This window comes from Cajanus cajan, chromosome 2 (genome assembly GCF_000230855.2).
Source record: "Cajanus cajan strain Asha chromosome 2, NIPB_CcT2T_4, whole genome shotgun sequence".
In the NCBI taxonomy this organism is placed as follows: Eukaryota; Viridiplantae; Streptophyta; class Magnoliopsida; order Fabales; family Fabaceae; genus Cajanus; species Cajanus cajan.
In genome coordinates this window covers 9277446-9297228 of record NC_138518.1, presented here as the reverse complement: position 1 = coordinate 9297228, position 19783 = coordinate 9277446, and the positions used below count along the sequence as shown (strand labels likewise).

At 30.5% G+C, this 19783-nt stretch overlaps 2 protein-coding genes across 2 annotated transcripts; both read right to left on the bottom strand.

The window, feature by feature from the left end:
• Positions 1–4040: 4040 nt before the first annotated feature.
• On the bottom strand, positions 4041–9140 carry LOC145955241 (uncharacterized). The gene is made up of 7 exons (XM_083069939.1): positions 9016–9140; positions 8325–8473; positions 7501–7657; positions 7338–7402; positions 6524–6635; positions 4273–4413; positions 4041–4134 (listed from the first exon to the last, which is right to left on the bottom strand). Exons 1-7 carry the CDS (start codon positions 9041–9043, stop codon positions 4088–4090), a joined length of 699 nt encoding a protein of 232 aa, XP_082926065.1. The 5' UTR covers positions 9044–9140; the 3' UTR covers positions 4041–4087.
• A 2531-nt stretch (positions 9141–11671) lies between these two features.
• LOC145954139 (uncharacterized) lies at positions 11672–18904 on the bottom strand. Its single transcript, XM_083067894.1, has 9 exons — positions 18780–18904; positions 18617–18681; positions 17803–17914; positions 14210–14350; positions 14039–14076; positions 13658–13750; positions 12616–12699; positions 12369–12521; positions 11672–11962 (listed from the first exon to the last, which is right to left on the bottom strand). Exons 1-9 carry the CDS (start codon positions 18847–18849, stop codon positions 11822–11824), a joined length of 897 nt encoding a protein of 298 aa, XP_082924020.1. The 5' UTR covers positions 18850–18904; the 3' UTR covers positions 11672–11821.
• Positions 18905–19783: the final 879 nt, after the last annotated feature.

Below are 19783 nucleotides of genomic sequence, written 5' to 3'. Positions count from 1 at the left end.
TTAGTGAATAAAAAATTATTAAAGATATTTTAATTTTTTTTTGTTAAAAAGAAACGTGCTTATAAAAAAATGTATATATCATCAAGATAATTATAAGTGGCCAATTGTTCCAGATCCAAACCCAGACAGAACTTGTCTGGACTGTTTAATTTGACTGATGGGGGTTGGGCCAAAAATTGGCTTATGATCTACTTTGGTTCAATCTTACCTAGGAGCCTTAGCCCACAAACGCAACAATTGAAATAGGAGCCATTATGCATTTTTACAAACAAAGTTATACAACTACACTCATGAACTAATCAAATATTAATTAAATATTTGATCCATCACTTAAAATTTAAACAAAGAGAAGATAATTGAATTACACAAGTCTAATTTTCACGAAAAATGGGTGCTGATCCGAGTCACGAACTTTATTTATTTTTTAAATAATGAAGAATTAAAACTTGCCATTTTGTTACATTGAGTACTTGAACCTTGCTCCCCCAATTTCATGTACAACGCACTTACCACCATAGCTAAATAGTAACAAGATAAATATTAACGATATATCCTTGATTGATTGGTTGAATTTTATTGAAAATAATAAAATTTGGTAGATTCTGTATCCTATTTAATGATTAATTTTTTTGATTTTATAGTTTTTAATAAATTTTAATAAATAAAAATATATATTAAGAGGAGTGTGTTACTAGTATTTCTTGTAGTTACAATATTTAAAGTACACAAATATTATATATATATATATGCAAAAAAAAATTTATAAATAATAAAAGTTAATAACAAACACTTTGTTGTGAAATAAGATTCGACCATGGTTCCTTCAACATAAAGTCCAATTACCATTTGGTAAGGGTGTTCATGGATTGAATTTTTGAAAAATTTAAACTAAATTGAATCAATCCATTTTATAAAAATGGATCAGCTAACTGAATTGCTTTTTAAAAATGTTGATCAATTTTTTTTAAATTGGATCAATTTGTTGCAATGTGATTATCTACTTTAAACTCGAATGCATCATTTTTTTAATCGAATTAAATAAAAAAATTGATCTACTTTATAAAAATGGATCAGATAATCAAATCAATTTTGTAAATTAAAGTGAAATGGTTTGAATTTTTTTTTTCTCAAAATGGATAAGATTTTTTCATATAGATCGGATTGATTTGGATTTTTTGCACTACTCTACCATTAGGTTAGGCACCTATTGTGTGTTACATGTTACTAATGTATTCTACGCATACAATTTTATTTCCATTTTTTTATCGAAAATTATGTTAGCTAAATTATTATTTTTTTTAATTTTTTAGTACAAACCAAATTTACTAGTTTAATAAGGTACCCTCCAATTTGATAATTAAATCATCAAACCACTTCATAAACCAATTCAATGATATGTATGCATTAGTGGCCATTGTGTGCTGACATGGCATACAACGTTGGGCGATGACGTGACAATCCATTTTCCACGTCATCATTTAACAGAAGAAACTAACGTCAGGTGCTAATTTGAAAAAAAAATATTAGTCAGGTAATTTAAACAAATTTTTTTTTTAAAGTAGTAATCTGAAAATCAACCTAATTCGAGGTAGTTTAAACATATTTAAGCCATAAAAAAATACTTCAAATTTGACACTAAAAGAAAATGACTTAAATTAAGTGATTAAAATCGTATTTACGCTTTTAGTTCGAAGGATACTAACTTAAAATTGAAAAAAAAACAAAAAAAAAAACTAGAACATTGATTGAACCCATTTTGCCGCCTTTAAATAAAATAATATTTGAAATTAGAACATAACTATTTTTCAATTCTTAACAAGAATATGATAAAATACTAATTAATTCCTCATCTAATATTAAAAATGTAATCTAAATTAAAGTCGCAACGTTCGTTTTCAAAAGTCATGGAAAAGCATGAGAGCATCATCGAGTTTCATCAATGATGCTCCTAGGAGCAACCAGACATTTTGCAACCATTTGTATTTCTTCTGCAGTGGTCCTAGCTCCTTTAGCTTGTCTTTAGGAACATTTAAAAGCTGAAACAATTAGCAATAACATTTTAATATGCAACAGTCCACAGATAATGAAACTCAAGGCAGCAAATGTAATCAATATAATGTAATCAAGAGAGAGAATCATTAAATACAGTATGAGACCCATTAAATTTTATGTTTTCCAATAGATTTTAATCAAGCAATGTGTGTTTGAAAGAGTGTGTAACAGAGTATTTTGCTAGCATTTCTCTTTGCAAGACATTAAAGACCAACAAACATACAATGATGATGACAAATCAATATACATATAAAACCCCATTAGAGGAAGGGGAACCACAACCACATCCTTGCCACATTGAGGATTGCACAACAAGCATAAGATATTATAAGCTAATCTTGCAAACCTATTTTAATTTGACGGAGGTCAATTTATAAACTTATATTACAAACCTCTTCATTATTTTCCTATTCATAAGCCATTCTTATGCTCAAATTTAAGGCAGCATGGTACATATCGTCCAGTACATTTATCCAAAGCAAAGGCTGATTAACTTTCCACAAAAAAATATTTGATGGCTTGCCGACCATAACATCTGTCACTGTCTGCACGAACAATTAAGTTGTGGAAATATTAAATATCAAGACACAAATATCAACTGATTCCTAAAGTGTCTGTAAATATTGATAAGATTGCTCAACCTCCTTATGCAAGTAGTTATCATTCCATAACTAGTGTAGAAACTTTGAAGCTTTCTTTGGCTCAACGAGAGTACATGCTGTTATCTATAAATAAAAGAGAAGCACTTAAAGGTCATAACATTCATATAGAATTTGAGTCCATTGACTTCCTTTATTCTTAGTTTTAGAAAAATGGAGGAATGTGTAATCATGAAATATCAGTTTAGCAATCTCCTTTATCAGATTTTGGAACATGTGAAGCATCATGGAGAACTGCCAATCTCTTAATAATAATTCATACTTCAGTTTCTCTTTGTCGCATGTTTCTCTGTTTTCTAATACACCATATCTTATTAGTCATACTCAAGTTGCAAACAATTTTTAAAAAAATTGTTGTACCTTAAAAAATCAACTTCTAAGGTGAAGATTACTTCTCACACACATATATATATATATACTATTATAATCTTATTTATATAAGATGTGGAATATCCAACACATACCCCTCATATGAAGGACTAGACATCTCAAATGTCAAGTTTGTTAGACTGGACAATCGTATATGGTCCAATAGCCGCCCAAAAATAATCAATAATCATTAGAATATAAACTCTGATATGTTCTAATACCATCTTAAGAAAGTAGTTGGAATGTAACTCAACCTTACAAAACTAGCTTGTAAGAGGAAGATTACTCTCCACTTATACAAACTATTATGGTTTTATCTCTAGTCGACGTGTGATCTCCAACAAAGTTATACATTCATTTCTTAAATTTTCAAAAATAAAAAATACACCAGTCCATTTTTCACTACTTAAAATTTCACTTTTATGAAACGTACACTAAAATGTCACTAATAGTTTATTAGACTAGAATCTCAAAGTACCAACATGGGTTTAGTGCAGTGAACAATAACCCCAAAGCATCGGAAGTTAATTAAACTAGAATCTCAAATTGCCAACATCAATGAACCAAGATTGATAGATAGAATGGAATCATTAGCAAAACTAATTTTTGACAACTTCATTAACCAGAATATATCACCTTATCTGTGTCGAGAAAACTATTATCCTTTTGTCAGTAGCCTGAACATTCTGTAGGCATCCTTTCCATACCTTTTCAACATAATTGACTCAACTTGCAACATACAAGTCAACACCAAACCAGAAAATTCTACACTAGTAAAATATGAATATGTGTGTGTATATGTTTGTGTGTGGTTTAATGACCATGCAACGTAAGTGTAAAAAATTTTACACAGTCAACCAATAAGAAATCAAAATTGTACGACTTTTAAAGTAATTATTGTAAAAGTCAACAAAGTTACATTTATAGAGAATTATAATTGGATGACAATGTAAAACTATTTTACACTGTTAGTGCATGACTTGACTCATATATATATGATGTATCTATCATATAACCTCTTCATTTCGAGCCTGTTCAATAATTTTCTTCAAATCTGGAATAAAAAAGAGTTCTAAATTACAAACCATTATAGGAATCATAAACCAGAACTATGGAGGAGTAGTACAACATTTACAAATAAAAAAATAAAACTGGTGAATTTTTAAATCATAAGAATAGATATGAATTTTACCAATACTATATGAATCATCAATAATCGAAGAACCCGAACAACCTAACTGGCTAAGAGAGGCTCTAATACGATCTATGGTAAATGTTCGACCTATATCAGTCTTCATCACCTCCGTGGTAATTCTATCCAGTGACAAGGGAACTGAAACATAAGATAATATAGTACAAGTCAAGAGAGAATGATGAGATAACAGTTGTGTCGTGGTGGAGGTCTTTCAATTCTTTTATGATGAAATACAAAATTCATTATTGTTGAGATATAATCAAAGTCTTACATCAATAGAATAAGAAGAAAAATAAGAGTTTATACAACACACTCATACTATATTATTTTATTGGTAAGAGACCTTTTGAATGATGATTAAAAGTAAAACCATGCTGATGTAAGTTCAAAGTGGACAATGTCTTCTTAATGTGGAGAGATATGTGTGAATACCAAACCCACAACAAGATAATAATGTTCGTCTTGAATAAAATATATTCCTCATACAAATACAAACCCAATAACCCATGAATTACAACAGAAAAATTGCAAAAGAGAAAGGAGGATAAGGCATCCTTCTTAGGGAAAGAACAAATCAGACAACCAGATAGAGAATCAATGGAACAAGCTGGCTGCACAATCCAATATATCTTTACTCTAAGGTCTTTCATGGTCTCCCTCTACCTTTTTTCATGACATAAAAAACCATCCTATTCCTACCTATTTTCCGTACTGGAGCCTTCAACTAGGAGTGGATTGATTATTAATAGGACACACCCAACTTTCACCAAAAATGTTGAATAAGGAATTCTCTAGTCCTATGGTTGTTTGAATGTAAATAAAGAGGAAGGAAATGAGGAGGAATGAGATAAATTGCAAATAAAAAATTTTCATTGCAAATTTTAGAGGAGAAATAGGAATTTTCTGATGAGTCTCATATTAAAGAATCTCCCCGCCATAAAGTAGGGGGACCTGTTGCATTTGATAAATTTGTTTCTCTTTCTAGAAAAGTAAACAAATTATAACATAAAAAGAATAAATAATTTTAAGTTAAGAAAAAATAATATAGTAAAAACTTTAAATTTTTTAGCTAAATTTATTTATTTTTATTTAGTATATTTTCAGTCATCTTTACAAGTGGGAAGAAATTTCTTCACTTTTTCTCTTATTATATATCCAAAATAACATCTTTTCTATCTATTTCTTTTACGTCTATCTTTCTTATTTCTCTTCTTATTATTTCACTTATAATCCATACAGACCATAAAAAACCATAACAAAACAGTGTAATAACGGGTAAGGAACTGATTCTAACAATGCATCATATATTACACATATCAGGGGAAGGAGTTGTATACATCATATGAACTAGAAATATGTCGGTATCTATTAAGTAATGCAGTCAAAATAAAAGACTTGACTAGTTTTGGATTTCTATAAAGGTTTATCAAGAAGAAAGGAAGCTTATTCAAAGAATGAGAAATTGGACAAAGGAGACTATGCTATTGCTAGGTCACCAATTGATATTTCCCTATGTTCCTCTTTAATTATTGGTTCTTAAGTAAAATTGTATTCTTACATTTCTTGGTTTGCGTATAGCAATCTTAATTGAATATTAAAAAGGAATGGAGATAGTAGAAGATTAACCACTGGGCATTGCACTTCTCGTAGGAAAATCTCAGGACTTGGGGGACTATAAAATAAAATGTGGCAGCACAATCTAGTGCATATGCAGAATTTATAACATTAGCTCAAGGTGAATGTGGACAAGTTTGGTTAAAAATCATTCTCAAAGATTTGAGGATCAAGTGTGGATTGGACCAATGAGACTTTACTACAAGAAGTCTTGCAATAAAAGATAATAGAACAAAGCACATTAAGGTTGACAGACACTTCATCAAAGAAAAATTGGAGTAGATTAATTTATATGTTGTGTGTCTAAACAAGTCAACTTAAAGATATCATGTACTTACCAAAAGGAGTGAGCATTCCAGCATTTTAGAATATTGTATCGGAGAATGCCTATTCACCATCTAGAGGTGAGGAACGTGGAAAAACTGCTTTAGTTATTTTATGAAATATTTTAACGAATTGTATCCCAAGAAGCAAGCTATTTGACTAGGATCTTTTACTTGGAAATCCCAAAAATTTGAGATCGAACTCTAGTTTCTTTCCTTTTTTGTTAAGATAGTGGGTGTATATATCTAACCCATACGTATATCATCTTAATAAGAGTTTCCAAATTCATAAAGCAAGGAATGGGGTTCACCTGAATTCTGCATTTTCACTTTTTTCTCTACAGTTTTTGTTGCCTCCAATACTGCACGTAAGACAATAGCAATTCCATCATCATGCTGAGTTCTAACATTCTCAATCAATACCTAGAATATGAATAGAATATTTAAGTGTAAGCTTCAAATAATAACATCCCAACAAAAGACCAAAAAATCATCTGAATCAATTAAACACGATAGCTTATAAATGGGACAACCATGAAAATTTTACCATCTTTTACTAATATGATTTAAAAGAAAACCAAAGAGCACAAAGATAGTAGTACAATCCCTGTTGCCACATTTGTCACACAAGCAAAATAAAATATAGTAGCATCAACAAGGAAAAGTAAGTGACAAACTGCTTTACAGGAAGCACTACATTATGATCCAGTGATGTAATCTCTCAGTTATGAACTCATTTATTATGAACTTGCTCAAGAAGCTAAGCCTAACACTGTCAACATAATTATAATATATTTATTTAAATGTTCACCAAGAGAATAGGGGTCATAATTTTAATTTATACTGAATTACACATTAATATTTATTGGAATATTTCATCTCTGTGCACATTTAATCAGTGATAATGTACATTTTCAATCAATAAGTAATCTGTGTGATTTCAATCAATTCTAGCTATCATTGGCCATGTAGTAAGCTTTTATGACTCTAAAGTTCAATTCCCTTTCTCAGTTAGTTAAATAAAAAAGAATATGTACTAAGAAATGTAAAAATTCAAAGGAAAAAGAAATTAGACTGAGTAATAATAGCATAGTATTCAGGTAAGAAATTTAATATAAAATCAACCTTATGCCTAAGATGACGTATAAACTCCTCAAAATTTGCACGCCAAAGAATTTTTTCCTCTTCTGCTGCACCAAATTTTGTATCCAACTTCAAAAACTTATACTTGCATGAAAGATTTTGTTAACTGAAAACTACTAAATTAATCTGATCACATGAGTCTTACCAACATTTTCTTCAACACTATTCATTTGGGCATCATCTGAATTTTTTTCTTCATCAACATTCAATCCCATATCTGCAGTGAGTGAAAATCTGATTGCATCCCTAGGCACTGCCGCTTCTAGAACACATTGTTCTAATGTCTTTGGAGCTACAAATATCTATAAGGTACATATTATCAAAAGAAAGTGTGTTGAGAAAATCCATATCAAGGTTATAGAAGTGAACACTTCAACTTTAATAACAATGATAACATTGAATGATCATCAATTGTCCACTTTCTAGCACTTTTTTGACTGTAATCAGAAGCAATAATTGAAGGGTATTTATAAATTCAGAATTCAATAATTAACCAGTAATGTAATCTCACTGCTGACATTATCTTAACCTAACTTCCTTTTTATTTGATGTTACCATCAAATTGATCTCAAACTTGGATGATTAGTAAATAGCAGGGGCAATGCCTTGCTCATAAGTCAAAAAAAGAATAAGCAAAAGGCTAAGTTAATCTCAATATAAATAAATAAATAATAATAATAGTAGTAGTAGCAATAATAGTAATATGATGGATAAATATAATAAGATGAAGTGAAAATTATGAAGTGAAGGAGGATAAAGAATCCTAAAAATTAAAAAAAAAGAAGAGATAACCAAAGGAACAAAGCTTCACAGTCACTCAAAATAGTTGTTAGTGAAACCCCACTAGAAATTATCTTGTGCTTTACACCAGAATAGACACCAAATGCATCTTAACCCAAAACATTAATGAAAGATAATCCAAGTTATCCAACTACCTAAAGAAATTGACCTGAGTGAACAATTAATTACCTTGGCAGACTTGGCACCCCGCTTCCTAATTGTAGTTTCTTTAAATAAAGTAGAAACAACCGGCTCAGGGATAGGGCAGCGTTCAACAAATCGAGCTGTCAAAAGTTTACAGAGTAACTCTCGTACAACTTTAGAATCCACAACATTTTCTGAAAGAAAAAGTACATGAGTTGAGATAGACTAATTTGAAAGGATTCATGATTTTTGGCATATAGATGAGCTCAACCATGCATTTAAATACAGTACTTTCAACATATTAATTATAGCCAATTATATGATAGATTAAATTGAGTGTACTGCTGAAGTATTGGTCGAGTAATATGTTTCCCTTTAACATAATTTAGAAAGACTCGACAATTCTTTGACTGTATCATATCATTACCTCCAATTAACACTAACTAACTCATTTCCTTATGTACCACAAATTTAGCTAAGTTGTGTATGTTGTACCATACCTATAACCCAACCCAAAGCAAACCACAACTAATACATGTACCTTAACCCACTCCAAAAATTATGATTAAACCACAAATAAATTATGATTAAATCACGTATGCTTTAGTTGGTATGTTGCACAAGTCTTAAAAATAATATTTGTCAATTTGTGTAAAACAAACCATTTTTCAAAATTAAACTAATCCGTACTGGAAAAACAATATTTAATATGTATCACGCATCATAACTAACCAACCTTTTCCTTGACTTGCTCTGTCAACCATTTGTTTCAGGGTAAGCCTGCCATCACGAAGTAATCCATTAAGAAGCTCCGCACACTACAAAACCAAGTGGAAAACGCTCTTAGCATTTTAAGCCATACATAAATCAAAAAGCTTGAAATGAGAAACATAAGGATCAGATCAAGCTGACTTCTTCATCAAGCCTTTGCGACACAGTCTCCAAGAATTTGGGAAATCTCAATCGGTGGTTTATGTTATCAAACAATGCCACGTACTGCGTTCTAACTTTCAAATTGTTTACATCATCATCTACATTTACAATTATTCAGAACATCGAGTCATTTTATCAACTAATGAAGCTCCATTACATCGCAAATATTACATTAATCTATACAAAAATGATGCTCATTAAAAATAGATAATTATAAAAAAAATACAAAAAAGGAAGTTAGAGAAAATATTATTAGGCTTAAATACATTTTTAGTCTTTTAGATTTAAAATTGATCTTTTTAGTCTCTGTAATATCAAAAAATCATGTTTTAGGACAACTAGAAACATTACCAACATTTAACATAATGTTTTCGCTAATACAGATATTGATAAGTTAATCTTGTGCAACAAATTCAATAGTATATGAGATTTATTTGACAAATACACTACCAGCATGGACTAAAAAAATCAATTTTAAATTTGAGAAATAAAAACAAATTTACATAAGGGACTAAATACAGGTTTAGGCCATAATAGTACTAGTAATACCATCAGGAACAAATGGTTGGGCACAGTTGTGTTGAACCAAAACGAGTAGAGTTCTTGACTTGCTCCTTAGTAAGTTCCGAGTAGTGAATCAACTGATCCAACGTGAGGGGTCCACGGTTAAATAGGTTTTCGCATACTTTCTACACACACATGAAAAAATTGAATGTTAATGAACTGAATTGAATTAAAATCCGTGAAGAGAGAAAAACGAGTTACATACAGAGACGACATTGCTGAAGTGATTGCTGATGAGGTGAACCATAAGTGGCCAATTGTTCCAAATCCAAACCCAGACAGAACTTGTCTGGACTGTTTAATTTGACTGATGGGGGTTAGGCCAAAAATTGGCTTATGATCTACTTTGGTTCACATCTTACCTAGGAGCCTTAGCCCACAAACGCAACACTTGAAATAGGAGCCATTATGCATTTTTACAAACAAAGTTATACAACTTCACTCACGAACTAATCAAATATTAATTAAATATTTGATCCATCACTTAAAATTTAAACAAAGAGAAGATAATTGAATTACACAAGTCTAATTTTCACGAAAAATGGGTACTGATCCGAGTCACGAACTTTATTTTTTTTTTTAAATAATGAAGAATTAAAACTTGTTATTTTGTTACATGGAGTACTTGAACCTTGCTCCCCCAATTTTATGTACAACGCACTTACCAACATAGCTAAATAGTAACAAGATAAATATTAACGATATATCCTTGACTGATTGGTTGAATTTTATTGAAAATAATAAAATTTGGTAGATTCTGTATCCTATTTAATGATTAATTTTTTTGATTTTATAGTTTTTAATAAATTTTAATAAATAAAAGTATATATTAAGAGGAGTGTGTTACTAGTATTTCTTGTAGTTACAATATTTAAAGTACACAAATATTATATATATATATATATATATGCAAAAAAAATTATAAATAATAAAAGTTAATAACAAGCACTTTGTTGTGAAGTAAGATTCGACCATGGTTCCTTCAACATAAAGTCCAATTACTATTTGGTAAGGGTGTTCATGGATTGAATTTTTGAAAAATTTAAACTAAATTGAATCAATTCATTTTATAAAAATGGATCAGCTAAGTGAATTGCTTTTTAAAAATATTGATCAATTTTTTTTAAATTGGATCAATTTGTTGCAATGTGATTATCCACTTTAAACTCGAATGCATCATTTTTTTTAATCGAATTAAATAAAAAAAATTGATCTACTTTATAAAAATGGATCAGATAACCAAATCAATTTTGTAAATTTAAGTGAAATGGTTTGAATTTTTTTTTTCAAAATGGATAAGATTTTTTCATATAGATCGGATTGATTTGGATTTTTTGCACTACTCTACCATTAGGTTAGGCACCTATTATGTGTTACATGTTACTAATGTATTCTGGGCATACAATTTTATTTCCATTTTTTATTGAAAATTATGTTAGCTAAATTATTATTTTTTTAATTTTTTAGTACAAACCAAATTTACTAGTTTAATAAGGTACCCTCCAATTTGATCATTAAATTATCAAACCACTTCATAAACCAATTCAATGATATGTATGCATTAGTGGCCATTGTGTGCTGACATGGCATACAACGTTGGGCGATGACGTGACAGTCTATTTTCCACGTCATCATTTAACAGAAGAAACGAACGTCAGGTGCTAAGTTGAAAAAAAAATATTAGTCAAGTAATTTAAACAAATTTTTTTTTTGAAGTAGTAATCTGAAAATCAACCTAATTCGAGGTAGTTTAAACATATTTAAGCCATAAAAGAATACTTCAAATTTGAGACTAAAAGAAAATGACTTAAATTAAGTGATTAAAATCGTATTTATGCTTTTAGTTCGAAGGATACTAACTTAAAATTGAAAAAAAAACAAAAAAAACTAGAACATTGATTGAACCCATTTTGCCACCTTTAAATAAAATAATATTTGAAATTAGAACATAACTATTTTTCAATTCTTAACAAGCATATGATAAAATACTAATTCCTCATCTAATAATAAAAATGTAATCTAAATTAAAGTCGCAAAGTTCGTTTTCAGAAGTCATGGAAAAGCATGAGAGCATCATCGAGTTTCATCAATGATGATCCTAGGAGCAACCAGACATTTTGTAACCGTTTGTATTTCTTCTGCAGTGGTCCTGGCTCCTTTAGCTTGTCTTTAGGAACATTTAAAAGCTGAAACAATTAGCAATAACATTTTAATATGCAACAGTCCACAGATAATGAAACTCAAGGCAGCAAATGTAATCAATATAATGTAATCAAGAGAGAGAATCATTAAATACAGTATGAGACCCATTAAATTTTATGTTTTCCAATAGATTTTAATCAAGCAATGTGTTTGAAAGAGTGTGTAACAGAATATTTTGCTAGCATTTCTCTTTGCAAGACATTAAAGACCAACAAACATACAATGATGATGACAAATCAATATACATATAAAACCCCATTAGAGGAAGGGGAACCACAACCACATCCTTGCCACATTGAGGATTGCACAACAAGCATAAGATATTATAAGCTAATCTTGCAAACCTATTTTAATTTGATGGAGGTCAATTTATAAACTTATATTACAAACCTCTTCATTATTTTCCTGTTCATAAGCCATTCTTATGCTCAAATTTAAGGCAGCATGGTACATCTCGTCCAGTACATTTATCCAAAGCAGAGGCTGATTAACTTTCCACAAAAAAATATTTGATGGCTTGCCGACCATAACACCTGTCACTGTCTGCACGAACAATTAAGTTGTGGAAATATTAAATATCAAGACACAAAGAAACTGATTCCTAAAGTGTCTGTAAATATTGATAAGATTGCTCAACCTCCTTATGCAAGTAGTTATCATTCCATAACTGGTGTAGAAACTTTGAAGCTTTCTTTGGCTCAACGAGAGTACATGCTGCTATCTACAAATAAAAGAAAAGCACTTAAAGGTCATAACGTTCATATAGAATTTGAGTCCATTGACTTCCTTTATTCTTAGTTTTAGAAAAATGGAGGAATGTGTAATCATGAAATATCAGTTTACCAATCTCCTTTATTAGATTTTGGAACATGTGAAGCATCATGGAGAACTGCCAATCTCTTAATAATAATTCATACTTCAGTTTCTCTTTGTCGCAAGTTTCTCTGTTTTCTAATACACCATATCTTATTAGTCATACTCAAGTTACAAACAATTTTTAAAAAATTGTTGTACTTTAAAAAATCAACTTATAAGGTGAAGATTACTTCTCACATATATATATATATACTATTATAATCTTATTTATATAAGATGTGGAATATCCAACACATACCCCTCACATGAAGGACTAGACATCTCAAACGTTAAGTTTGTTAGACTGGACAATCGTATATGGTCCAATAGCCGCCCAATAATGGATGACACAATAGATCCAACAATAATCAATAATCACTAGAATATAAACTCTGATATGTTCTAATACCATCTTAAGAAAGTAGTTTGGAATGTAACTCAACCTTACAAAACTAGCTTGTAAGAGAAAGATTACTCTCCACTTCTACAAACTATTATGGTTTTATCCCTAGTCGACGTGTGATCTCCAACAAAGTTATACATTCATTTATTAAATTTTCAAAAATAAAAAATACACCAGTCATTTTTTCACTGCTTAAACTTTCACTTTTATGAAACATACACTAAAATGTCACTAATAGTTTATTAGACTAAAATCTCAAACTGCCAACATGGGTTAGTGCAGTGAACAATAACCCCAAAGCATCGGAAGTTAATTAAACTAGAATCTCAAATTGCCAACATCAATGAACCAAGATTGATAGATAGAATGGAATCATTAGCAAAATTAATTTTTGACAACTTCATTGACCAGAATATATCACCTTATCTGTGTCGAGAAAACTACTATCCTTTGATAGTAGCCTGAACATTCTGTAGGCATCCTTTCCATACCTTTTCAACATAATTGACTCAACCTGCAACATACAAGTCAACACCAAACCAGAAAATTCTACACTAGTAAAATATGAATATGTGTGTGTATATGTTTGTGTGTGGTTTAATGACCATGCACCGTAAGTGTAAAAAATTTTACACAGTCAATCAATAAGAAATCAAAATTGTATGACTTTTAAAGTAATTATTGTAAAAGTCAACAAAGTTACATTTATAGAGAATTATAATTGAATGACAATGTAAAACTATTTTACATTGTTAGTGCATGACTTGACTCATATATATATATGATGTATCTATCATATAACCTCTTCATTTCGAGCCTGTTCAATAATTTTCTTCAAATCTGGAATAAAAAAGAGTTCTAAATTACAAATCATTATAGGAATCATAAACCAGAACTATGGAGGAGTAGTACAACATTTACAAATAAAAAAATAAAAATGGTGAATTTTTAAATCATTAGATATGAATTTTACCAATACTATATGAATCATCAATAATCGAAGAACCCGAACAACCCAACTGGCTAAGAGAGGCTCTAATACGATCTATGGTAAATGTTCGACCTATATCAATCTTCATCACCTCCGTGGTAATTGTATCCAGTGACAAGGGAACTGAAACATAGGATAATATAGTACAAGTCAAGAGAGAATGAGGAGATAACAGTTGTGTCGTGGTGGAGGTCTTTCAATTCTTTTATGATGAAATACAAAATTCGTTATTGTTGAGATATAATCAAAGTCTTACATCAATAGAATAAGAAGAAAAATAAGAGTTTATACAACACACTCATACTATATTATTCTATTGGTAAGAGACCTTTTGAATGATGATTAAAAGTAAAACCATGCTGATGTAAGTTCAAAGTGGACAATGTCTTATTAATGTGGAGAGATATGTGTGAATACCAAACCCACAACAAGATAATAATGTTCTTCTTGAATAAAATATATTCCTCATACAAATACAAACCCAATAACCCCATGAATTACAACAGAAAAATTGCAAAAGAGAAAGGAGGATAAGGCATCCTTCTTAGGGAAAGAACAAATCAGAGAACCAGATAGAGAATCAATGGAAAAAGCTGGCTGCACAATCCAATATATCTTTTCTCCAAGGTCTTTCATGGTCTCCCTCTACCCTTTTTCATGACATAAAAAATCATCCTATTCCTATCTATTTTCCGTACTGGAGCCTTCAACTAGGAGTGGATTGATTATTAATAGGACACACCCAACTTTCACCAAAAATGCTGAATAAGGAATTTTCTAGTCCTATGGTTGTTTGAATGTAAATAAAGAGGAAGGAAATGAGGAGGAATGAGATAAATTGAAAATACCAAATTTTCATTGCAAATTTTAGAAGAGAAATAGGAATTTTCTGATGAGTCTCATATTAAAGAATTTCCCTGCCATAAAGTAGGGGGACCTATTGCATTTGATAATTTTGTTTCTCTTTCTAGAAAAGTAAACAAATTATAACATAAAAAGAATAAATAATTTTAAGCTAAGAAAAAATAATATAGTAAAAACTTTAAATTTTTTAGCTAAATTTATTTATTTTTATTTAGTATATTTTCAGTCATCCTTACAAGTGGGAAGAAATCATAGTAGTCAATCCCGGATAGCGGAGCGGAGCGGTCGACCCTAAAACTAGGATAGAGGGATGACGCGGATCGGGATAACCGCTATTTTAATATTAATTTATATATATTAAATAATTGATAATATAATATAAAAGCTATAAAAACAAAAAATAACTCTAAATTCATGCATTAAACATTTTTAATAGTTAAAAGTTCATAGTACTCAAACAATACATAATATAGAATGTTTAGGGCCAATAGCTGGAGTTTATGATTCAAATTTATTGAGGCCAATTAGTTACTACTTTATCTAATCTCTGAAGTTTGATAATTGCTCTTGTCTCCGAATTTATTTATACTCTCATTTTATCTTACAAATGTTTACTGACTGCTTCAAACTTCATTTTCTTGTTATAGCTGTGGAGCTATGACACATGATTCTAAGTCATGCATGGAAATTAAAAATAAAATCAGCTGAATTAAATTTAATCAAAAATTAAAAATAAAATTTACTGAATTAAATTTAATCAAAAATTAAAAATAAAATCAGCTAAATTAAATTTAATCAGAAATTAAAAATAAAATTTTCTGAATTAAATTTAATCAGAAATTAAAAATAAAATCAGCTGAATTAAATTTAATCAAAAATTAAAAATAAAATTTGTTGAATTAAATTTAATCAGAAATTAAAAATAAAATTTTTTGAATTAAATTTAATCAGAAATTAAAAATAAAATCAACTGAATTAAATTTAATCAAAAATTGAAAAAAAATTACTGAATTAATTTTAATCAAAAATAAAAAATAAAATTTGTTGAATTAAATTTAATCAAAAATTAAAAATAAAATTAGCTGAAATATTTTAATAAAAAAATTAAAAATAAAATTATGTTCCAATGTTGCATAAAAGAGAGAAGAGTCGAAGGAGAACAGAAGACAAACTAAGAGGACGGAGGCACGTCGGAGCTGGAGGCGGAGTCGGAGTGAGTCGAAGCTGGAGGCGCGTCGGAGCTGGAGTTCGAAATAGAGGACTGCGCGCACGATCGCGGAGAAGAAAGAAACAAAATCCGAGAGAGAGAGGAGAGGAGTGCGAGAACTGAAACCGCGAGAGGGAGAAGGGAGCATTAGGGCAAAAAAAGCTCATTTGAAAAGATGGACTTACCCTTAATGAAGGGTATGTCGAAATCGCGCCACTGATTTCGCGATTTTTGCCACCCCGCTCTGCCACCGACGCGGCCGCTCCGGCCGCGACACAAATTCGCCACACGACAGCAGCGAGGTTGCGGGGTCAGCCCGCTCCGCTCCAGAGCGTCGCGATAGCTGCCGCTCCGCCCGCTATTGACTACTGTGGAAGAAATTTCTTCACTTTTTCTCTTATTATATATCCAAAAGAGCATCTTTTCTATCTATTTCTTTTACTTCTATCTTTCTTATTTTTCTTCTCATTATTTCACTTATAATCCATACAGACCATAAAAAACCACAACAAAACAGTGTAATAACGGGTAAGGAACTGATATTCTAACAAAGCATCATATATTACACATATCAAGGGAAGGAGCTGTATACATCATATGAACCAGAAATATGTCGGTATCTATTAAGTAATGCAGTCAAAATAAAAGACTTGACTAGTTTTGGATTTCTACAAAGGTTTATCAAGAAGAAAAGAAGCTTATTCAAAGAATGAGAAATTGGACAAAGGAGACTATGCTATTGCTAGGTCACCAATTGATACTTCCCTATGTTCCTCTTTAATTATTGGTTCTTAAGTAAAATTGTCTTCTTACATTTCTTGGTTTGCGTATAGCAATCTTAATTGAATATTAAAAAGGAATGGAGATAGTAGAAGATTAACCACTGGGCATTGCACTTCTCTTAGGAAAATCTCAGGACTTGGGGGACTATAAAATAAAATGTGGCAGCACAATCTAGTGCATATGCAAAATTTATAGCATTAGCTCAAAGGTGAATGTGGACAAGTTTGGTTAAAAATCATTCTCAAAGATTTAAGGATCAAGTGTGGATTGGACCAATAAGACTATACCACAAGAAGTCTTGCAATAAAAGATAATAGAACAAAGCACATTAAGGTTGACAGACACTTCATCAAAGAAAAATTGGAGTAGATTAATTTATATGTTGTGTGTCTAAACAAGTCAACTTACAGATATCATGTACTTACCAAAAGGAGTGAGCATTCCAGCATTTTAGAATATTGTATCGAAGAATGCCTATTCACCATCTAGAGGTGGGGAACGTGGAAAAACTGCTTTAGTTATTTTATGAAATATTTTAACGAATTGTATCCCAAGAAGCAAGCTATTTGACTAGGATCTTTTACTTGGAAATCCCAAAAATTTGAGATCGAACTCTAGTTTCTTTCCTTTTTTGTTAAGATAGTGGGTGTATATATCTAACCCATACGTATATCATCTTAATAAGAGTTTCCAAATTCATAAAGCAAGGAATGGGGTTCACCTGAATTCTGCATTTTCACTTTTTTCTCTACAGTTTTTGTTGCCTCCAATACTGCACGTAAGACAACAGCAGTTCCATCATCATGTTGAGTTCTAACATTCTCAATCAATACCTAGAATATGAATAGAATATTTAAGTCTAAGCTTCAAATAATAACATCCCAACAAAAGACCAAAAAATCATCTGAATCAATTAAACACGATAGCTTATAAATGGGACAACCATGAAAATTTTACCATCTTTTACTAATATGATTTAAAAGAAAACCAAAGAGCACAAAGACAGTAGTACAATCCCTGTTGCCACATTTGTCACACAAGCAAAATAAAATATAGTAGCATCAACAAGGAAAAGTAAGTGACAAACTGCTTTACAGGAAGCACTACATTATGATCCAGTGATGTAATCTCTCAGGTATGAACTCATTTATTATGAACCTGCTCAAGAAGCTAAGCCTAACACTGTCAACATAATTATAATATATTTATTTAAATGTTCACCCAGAGAATAGGGGTCATAATTTTAATTTATACTGAATTACACATTATTATTTATTGGAATATTTCATCTATGTGCACATCTAATCAGTGATAACGTACATTTTCAATCAATAAGTAATATGTGTGATTTCAATCAATTCCAACTATCATTGGCCATGTAGTAAGCTTTTACGACTCTAAAGTTCAATTCCCTTTCTCAGTTAGTTAAATAAAAAAGAATATGTACTAAGAAATGTAAAAATTCAAAGGAAAAAGAAAGTAGACTGAGTAATAATAGCATAATATTCAGGTAAGAAATTTAATATAAAATCAACCTTATGCCTAAGATGACGTATAAACTCCTCAAAATTTGCACGCCAAAGAATTTGTTCCTCTTCTGCTGCACCAAATTTTGTATCCAACTTCAAAAACTTATACTTGCATGAAAGATTTTGTTAACTGAAAACTACTAAATTGATCTGATCAAATGAGTCTTACCAACATTTTCTTCAACACTATTCATTTGGGCATCATCTGAATGTTTTTCTTCATCAACATTCAATCCCATATCTGCAGTGAGTGAAAATCTAATTGCATCCCTAGGCACTGCCGCTTCTAGAACACATTGTTCTAATGTCTTTGGAGCTACAAATATCTATAAGGTACATATTATCAAAAGAAAGTGTGTTGAGAAAATCCATATCCAGGTTATAGAAGTGAACACTTCAACTTTAATAACAATGATAACATTGAATGATCATCAATTGTCCACTTTCTAGCACTTTTTTGACTGTAATCAGAAGCAATAACTGAAGGGTATTTACAAATTCAGAATTCAATAATTAACCAGTAAAGTAATCTCACTGCTGACATTATCTTAACCTAACTTCCTTTCTATTTGATGTTACCATCAAATTGATCTCAAACTTGGATGATTAGTAAATAGCAGGGGCAATGCCTTGCTCATAAGTCAAAAAAAGAATAAGCAGAAGGCCAAGTTAATCTCAATATAAATAAATAAATAATAATAATAGTAGTAGTAGCAATAATAGTAATATGATGGATAAATATAATAAGATGAAGTGAAAATTATGAAGTGAAGGAGGATAAGGAATCCTAAAAATTTAAAAAAGAAGAGATAACCAAAGGAACAAAGCTTCACAGTCACTCAAAATAGTTGTTAGTGAAACCCCATTAGAAATTATCTTGTGCTTTACACTAGAATAGACACCAAATGCATCTTAACCCAAAACATTAATGAAAGATGATCCAAGTTATCCAACTACCTAAAGAAATTGACCTGAGTGAACAATTAATTACCTTGTCAGACTTGGCACCCCCGCTTCCTAATTGTAGTTTCTTTAAATAAAGTAGAAACAACCGGCTCAGGGATAGGGCAGCGTTCAACAAATCGAGCTGACAAAAGTTTACAGAGTAACTCTCGTACAACTTTAGAATCCACAGCATTTTCTGAAAGAAAAAGTACATGAGTTGAGATAGAC